This window comes from Sapajus apella, unplaced genomic scaffold (assembly GCF_009761245.1).
Source record: "Sapajus apella isolate SASKATOON/1434 unplaced genomic scaffold, GSC_monkey_1.0 scaffold68, whole genome shotgun sequence".
NCBI classification, from domain to species: Eukaryota; Metazoa; Chordata; class Mammalia; order Primates; family Cebidae; genus Sapajus; species Sapajus apella.
This window is the reverse complement of record NW_022437008.1, coordinates 5,967,374-5,974,090: the sequence shown is the minus strand read 5'-3', so window position 1 is coordinate 5,974,090 and position 6,717 is coordinate 5,967,374. Positions and strand designations below refer to the sequence as shown.

Here is a 6,717-nt window from a genome sequence, read left to right as displayed (position 1 = left end):
TTTAGACAGAGTCTCGCTCTGTTGCCCAGACTGGAATGCAATTGCACGATCTCAGCTCACTGTAACCTCCACCTGTTGGGTTCAAGCGATTCTCCTGCCTCAGCCTCCCAAGTAGCTGGGATTACAGGTGCATGCCACTGTGCCCAGCTAAATTTTGTAATTTTAGTAGAGACGGGGTTTCACCATGTTGGCCAGGCTGGTCTCGAACTCCTGACCTCAAGTGATCCTCCTGTCTCAGCCTCCTATAATCCTGCTGGAATTACAGGTGTGAGCCACCGTGCACGGCCTGTTGAGGTTGTTTTAAAAGGACAGAGGGTGGGTGTGTTTGGGCCGTGGCGGCAGCTGGACAGAGGTTGGTACAGGGTGGGGCAGGCCAGCAGGGACTGGACCAGCATGGTCTCTCTCACAGAATACATCCAGCCTGTGTGCCTCCCAGCTGCTGGTCAGGCCCTGGTGGATGGCAAGATCTGCACTGTGACGGGCTGGGGCAACACACAGTACTACGGTGAGTCCTGTCCTCTGCCTCTGATGCTGCCGTTTGGGAGACTGAACTGGGCTGGGGACAGGCAGTCTGGCTGGTTGGATGAGTCTTGACCATGAGGAGTAGGGACGCTGAGGGGCATGGGGGGGGCACCAGGAGGGAAGAGGGTGTGCACACTCCCCAGTTCTGGCTAGCCTTGCCCGCACGCCCCCAGGCCAACAGGCCGGGGTACTCCAGGAGGCTCGAGTCCCCATCATCAGCAATGATGTCTGCAACGGGGCTGACTTCTACGGAAACCAGATCAAGCCCAAGATGTTCTGTGCTGGCTACCCGGAGGGTGGCATTGATGCCTGCCAGGTGAGGGACTGTGTGGGGGCAGCCCCCCCACCACTGCCACCCCAGGGATGGAGATGCAGGGGAGTGGGTGGTCGGGCTCCCTATGTAAAAGCCTGAGGGCTCTGGAGCCACCACCCACGGTCATCCCAGGGGGCCTCCTGGCCGGCCACCTTGGCCTCCAGCCAGGCCTCCCCGTCCCCTCCCAGGGCGACAGTGGTGGTCCCTTTGTGTGTGAGGACAGCATCTCTCGGACACCACGTTGGCGGCTGTGTGGCATCGTGAGCTGGGGCACTGGCTGCGCCCTGGCCCAGAAGCCAGGCGTCTATACCAAAGTCAGTGACTTCCGGGAGTGGATCTTCCAGGCCATAAAGGTGAAAGTTGGGCCCAGATGGGAGCCAGGGTGGGGATGTTTGGCCCTCTAACCAGGGAAGGGAGGCAGAGATCTGTTTTAGGAGACCTACGCTTAGGCCTAGAAGAGGGGCCCCCTGGGGAGCAGATGGACTTCAAAGGGCTCCTGGGGAGGGGAGGCCAGTGGTGGGACGTGGAAGCCTCTCAGACCTCGGGAGCCCCCATCTGTCTTTCCCCAGACTCACTCCGAAGCCGGCGGCATGGTGACCCAGCTCTGACTGGCGGCTTCTCGCTGCGCAGCCTCCAGGGCCCGAGGTGATCTCAGTGGTGGGATCCACGCTGGGCCTAGGATGGGACGTTTTTCTTCTTGGAACCTGTCCCCAGGTCCAAGGATACCCTCCCTCCAGGGTCCTTGCTTCCACAGTAGCGGGCCCACTCAGCCCTGAGACCACCTGACCTCACCCTCCTGACCCCCATGTAAATATTGTTCTGCTGGCTGGGACTCCTGTCTAGGTGCCCCTGATGACAGGATACTCTTTAAATAATAAAGATGGTTTTGATTAATGCGGCCTCCGAGCTTACAAACGTACACAGCAATCTGGACATTTTGCGGGGAGGGAGGGGAAGAATTAGGACCTGGAGCAAATCGGGCAGAGTGCGTGGGTCCCTCAGTTCCCACTGACTTTAGAAATATGATTTTGGCCAGGCGCGGTGGCTCACGCCTGTAATCCCAGCACTTTGGGAGGCAGAGGTGGGCAGATCATGAGGTCAAAAGATCGAGACCAGCCTGGTCAACATGGTGAAACCCTATCTCTACTAAAATGTACAAAAATTAGTTGGGCTGGTGCGTGCCTGTAGTCCCAGCTACTCGGGAGGCTGGGGCAGAAGAATCGCCTGAACCAGGGAGGCGGAGGTTGCAGTGAGCTGAGATGGTGCCACTGCACCAGTCTGGTGACAGAGCGAGACTCCGTCTCAAAAAAAAAAAAAAAAAGTAAGATTTTAATTGATTCACTTAACTGGAATTTCCCCGGAGCACATTGGCTTCAGGTACTGCTGGATTCAGCTGTTCTGTATTACTCTGTGTTAGCTTCATTTCCAAGGAAAGAGAAACAAGTTGTGTAAAACAGCCTCTCCTACAACCAGACACAGAGATGTCCTTTTCCAAACAAACTCTTTCCCAATCACTTCTGCAGAAAAAGTCCCAGGCAACAACAAAATTCCAGGCCCAGCTCCCATTATTGATTTGGGTCACACATGCTCATCCCTTGGCAAATCACTGTGCACCAATGCATGGGGTATGGGCAGATGGGGTGGAGTAGGAGAAGCTAGGCCTTCAAGAACCACGTGTCCTGAGTGTGGGCGTCCCAAAGGAAGTAGGGTGCTACTTCCAGAAGTGGAAATAGATGCTCAGTGAGCAAAAAAGACATCTACCTTGGAGCAACATGGAAAATGGGGTCCTGTAAGATGGAGACAGGGGCGCCAGACCCTGGGAACAAAACCTGAGACGCTGCCCCCCACCACACCCCATTCTCCATCTGGCAGCTTCTGGGGAGGAAACACCCTTTTCTAGAGCCTCTGCAGAGCCTCGCCCCAGTGGCCACCAGGGGGCACTGCTGCCTCAACATTGCGAGACAACAGATTTCCTGCCTGGAATCGGCCACGTGCTGCTGAAAACCTGCTGTTCCAGTGAAGAAAGGCCCACCTGGGGCCTGTTTTATCAGCCAGGTCTTTATCACCTGTATCTTATGCCGACCTCCAGTCTCATCCTCTGACTTAGAAAGCCTTAACTTACTGGGAATGCGGCCCAGCTGGTCTCAGTCTTATTTTACCCAAGCCCTATTCAAGGTGGAGTTGCTCTGGTTGAAACACCTCTGACAGCCATTCTGAGTTCCATCTGCATCATTGCTTTCTTGGAGGAGTGGAGGGGCTGGGGAGATTGTGATACATTCTGTAAGGCCTTTTACGCTGACTGACAGCGCCAAGGACATCATGGTAACCCCTGTGACCTGCACAGACACTCCAGGTGAGTTCCTGGAAAATCTGAAGTAACTGGAAGACCACAGAAAGGGGAAGAATGATCAACTCCAGCAGCGCCTAATTAACTTGACATGTTCTTCTGTTTTTCCTTATTCCCACCTCAATTGATAAGGGAATTGGACTTTGTAAGCGACCTCCTGACTCCAGACCCTACAACCTGCTTCTAGCTTGCAAAAACCACCCTAAACTATAACTTCTGTAACTTTCCACTGCCTACTCCAAACCTACAAACCCAACTCCTATCCCACCGCCCTCCGCTGACTCTCTTTACGGACTCAGACTGCCCGAACCCAGGTGAATAAACAGCCATGTTGCTCACACAAAGCCTATTTGGGGGGGGTCTCTTCATTCAGAGCGCACGTTTTAACACACTCAACAGCCATTCGCTAGGTTCCCTTGTATGCCAGGGGTCCGTGAGCAGGAGTTTCTCCTCCTGCTCCCAGCAACCTTGCCACTCACACCAAGGAGCCAGGAAGATATTAGAAAAAATAATAATAACAGTCACAAGGTTGCTTTGAGGTCCTGCCAGGATCTTGGTCTTCAGAAAAGCTGAATATGAAAATTACTTCCATGTCATTGTGGTGCCACTTAGAGTCAGAAATATTTGACCCATCTTACGGAATGAATGCAACTACACCAGGAACCCAAGCCAAGTTTTACATTCCTATTTAGCATTTATATCACATATTCCCTTTCAAATATGGAAAAGCTTTCTGGATGTCACTTGGAAGCGATAGCTCCGTATGTGGTTATACGTTGGCATTCTCCCAGTCGGGCTGAAGGAGAAATATACAGCTACTCTGCCACAACGGTTATTTCATACATAAAATCATGGCCATGATTAGCAATGATGGTGAAGGTCATTCATTTTATATTCGGAAATAATTATTGCAAACATTCAGATAGCAGCATAAGTAGGGAGATGGACTTTAGTTTCTGCATAAAAAATAACACTTTCAGTCCTGCAGCTATGAAGCCAGGAGCTGTTTTGGCTCTTGCTGCATGACAAACCACCCGAAGCTAGTGGGTACAGTAAATGCTCATGGATTCTGTGACTCAGAAAGTTGGACAGGGAACAGCCCCTGCTCCATGATAACCCGGTCCTCAGCTAGAAAGCCTAAAGGAACAGGGACTGGAATAGGGAGGCTTCATTTGTTTGTTTTGAAACAGGGTGTCACTCTGTTGCCCAGGCTGGAGTGCAGTGTTCTGATCATGGCTCACTGCAACCTCTACCACTTGGGCTCAAACAATCCTCCCAACTTCGCCTCCCGTAGCTGGGACTACAGGTGTGCACCACCATACCCAACTGATTTTTTTTTTTTTTTTTTTTTGTAGAGATGGGGTTTCACCATGTTGCCCAGGCTGGTCTTGAACTCCCGGCTTGAGTGATCCCCCTGCCTCGGTCTCCCAAAGGGAGGCTTTTTACTCACAAGTCTAGTACCTGGGCTGGGATGACTTAAAGGCTGGGCTCAGCTGGTAGCTGGACTCATTGTCTGTCTGGCTGACTTGGGCTTCCTTTCAATATGGCTACCACAAGACATCTGAACTTCTCACCTGGTGGCTCAGGGCTCCAGAGTGAGCATTCCAGGAGACACTGCCCTTTACACCTCAGCCTCATTTCTGCTCTACTCTGTCGGCTGAAGCAATCACAAACCTGCCCAGATTCTAGAGGAGGGGACAGAGACTCCACCCTTTGGTGGTGGAAGGCAGGTCAAAAAATTTGGGGCCACATCTTAAAACTGCCCTAGGAACTTATGGACTATAGGAGCAAATTAACAGCTGACAAAGCAGATAAATGATCCCTCAGTAAGGTGTTCAACCTGAAACATTTTCCTGCTAAAATTGTGGATAATAGAATTATGATGGTAATAACTTTTTTTTTTTTTTGAGACGGAGTTTCGCTCTTGCCACTCAGGCTGGAGTGCAATGGTGAAATCTCAGCTCACTGCAACTTCCGCCTTCCAGGTTCAAGGAATTCTCTGGCCTCAGCCTCCCGAGTAGCTGGGACTATAGGCACCTGCCACCATGCCCAGCTAATTTTTTTGTATTTTTAGTAGAGACTGGGTTTCACTGTATTAACCAAGATGGTCTTGATCTCCTGGCTTCATGATCCGCCTGCCTCAGACTCCCAAAGTGCTGGGATTATAGGCATGAGCCACTGCGCCCAGCCAATAGTAATAACTATTTAAAACACTTTCAGGTTTGTTCTTAAATTACAGAAATTCATTCTAAGAAGGTAATATCCAGCTTTGGGCAAATCTTTTAACACTTTGCTAGTTAGCATTTGGCCACAATGCCTGTTTCACGTCTAAATAATAATAATGTATATTAATAAACATATCCGGGCCGGGCGCAGTGGCTCACGCCTGTAATCCCAGCACTTTGGGAGGCCGAGGCGGGTGGATCACAAGGTCAAGAGATCGAGACCATCCTGGTCAACATGGTGAAACCCCATCTCTACTGAAACTACAAAAAATTAGCTGGGCATGGTGGCGCGTGCCTGTAATCCCAGCTACTCAGGAGGCTGAGGCAGGAGAATTGCCTGAACCCAGGAGGCAGAGGTTGCGGTGAGCCAAGATCGTGCCATTGCACTCCAGCCTGGGTAACAAGAGCGAAACTCCGTCTCAAAAAAACAAACAAACAAACAAACAAACATATCCATGCATATTTTTGAGTCCTGTGTGCCACATACTGTACTGAGAGTTTTATACATGTTACTTCAGTATTTCCCGAAATTCATACATTTGAAATTGGCAGTCTTAATTTTTGATATTCATTCAACTAATATGAAGCACCTATTATGTGCCAGGCATTGTTCTAGGTGCTAGAGAAATATAGGGGATAGAACAAACCAACATCCCTGCCCTTATGCAGCTTGGGGCAAACAACGAACAAATACCACGGGTGCTACTTGTGTTATTTTACTCAAATTATCGCTTCTCCTTTCTTTTTGACTTTCTCTTTTTTCAACTTAGCCTAAAAAAAAAAAAAAAAAAAAAAAAATTATTATTTTTTTTTTTGAGACGGAGTTTCACTCTTGTTACCCAGGCTGGAGTGCAATGGCGCGATCTCGGCTCACCGCAACCTCCGTCTCCTGGGTTCAGGCAATTCTCCTGCCTCAGCCTCCTGAGTAGCTGGGATTACAGGCACGCACCACCATGCCCAGCTAATTTTTTGTATTTTTAGTAGAGACGGGGTTTCACCATGTTGACCAGGATGGTCTCGATCTCTTGACCTCGTGATCCACCCGCCTTGGTCTCCCAAAGTGCTGGGATTACAGGTGTGAGCCACCGCGCCCGGCCTTATTATTATTATTATTATTATTATTATTTTGAGATAGAGTCTTACTCTGTTGGCCAGGCTGGAGTGCAGTGATACGATCTTGGTTCACTGCAACCTCCATCTCCCGGGCTCAAACAATTCTCCTGCCTCAGCCTCCTGAGCAGCTGGGATTACAGGGGTGTGCCAACACGCCTGGCTAATTGTTGTATTTTTTTTTTTTTTTTTTTTTTTAG

At 50.2% G+C, this 6,717-nt stretch overlaps 1 protein-coding gene across 5 annotated transcripts in view; it reads left to right on the top strand.

The window, feature by feature from the left end:
• The window catches only part of HPN (hepsin), a 22,102-nt gene extending 18,710 nt beyond the window's left edge, over positions 1 to 3,392 (top strand). For 3 of the 5 annotated variants that reach the window (XM_032249086.1, XM_032249087.1, XM_032249084.1), the window contains exons 10-13: positions 410 to 505; positions 696 to 838; positions 1,024 to 1,188; positions 2,708 to 3,392. In XM_032249086.1, the coding sequence (XP_032104977.1) occupies positions 410 to 505; positions 696 to 838; positions 1,024 to 1,188; positions 2,708 to 2,836 (533 nt within the window). In that variant the 3' untranslated portion in view covers positions 2,837 to 3,392. Of the gene's footprint in view, positions 1 to 409; positions 506 to 695; positions 839 to 1,023; positions 1,189 to 1,404; positions 1,730 to 2,707 lie in introns of those variants that run through there. The other 2 variants (XM_032249088.1, XM_032249085.1) reach the window with 1 other exon arrangement.
• The last annotated feature ends 3,325 nt before the right edge of the window (positions 3,393 to 6,717 follow it).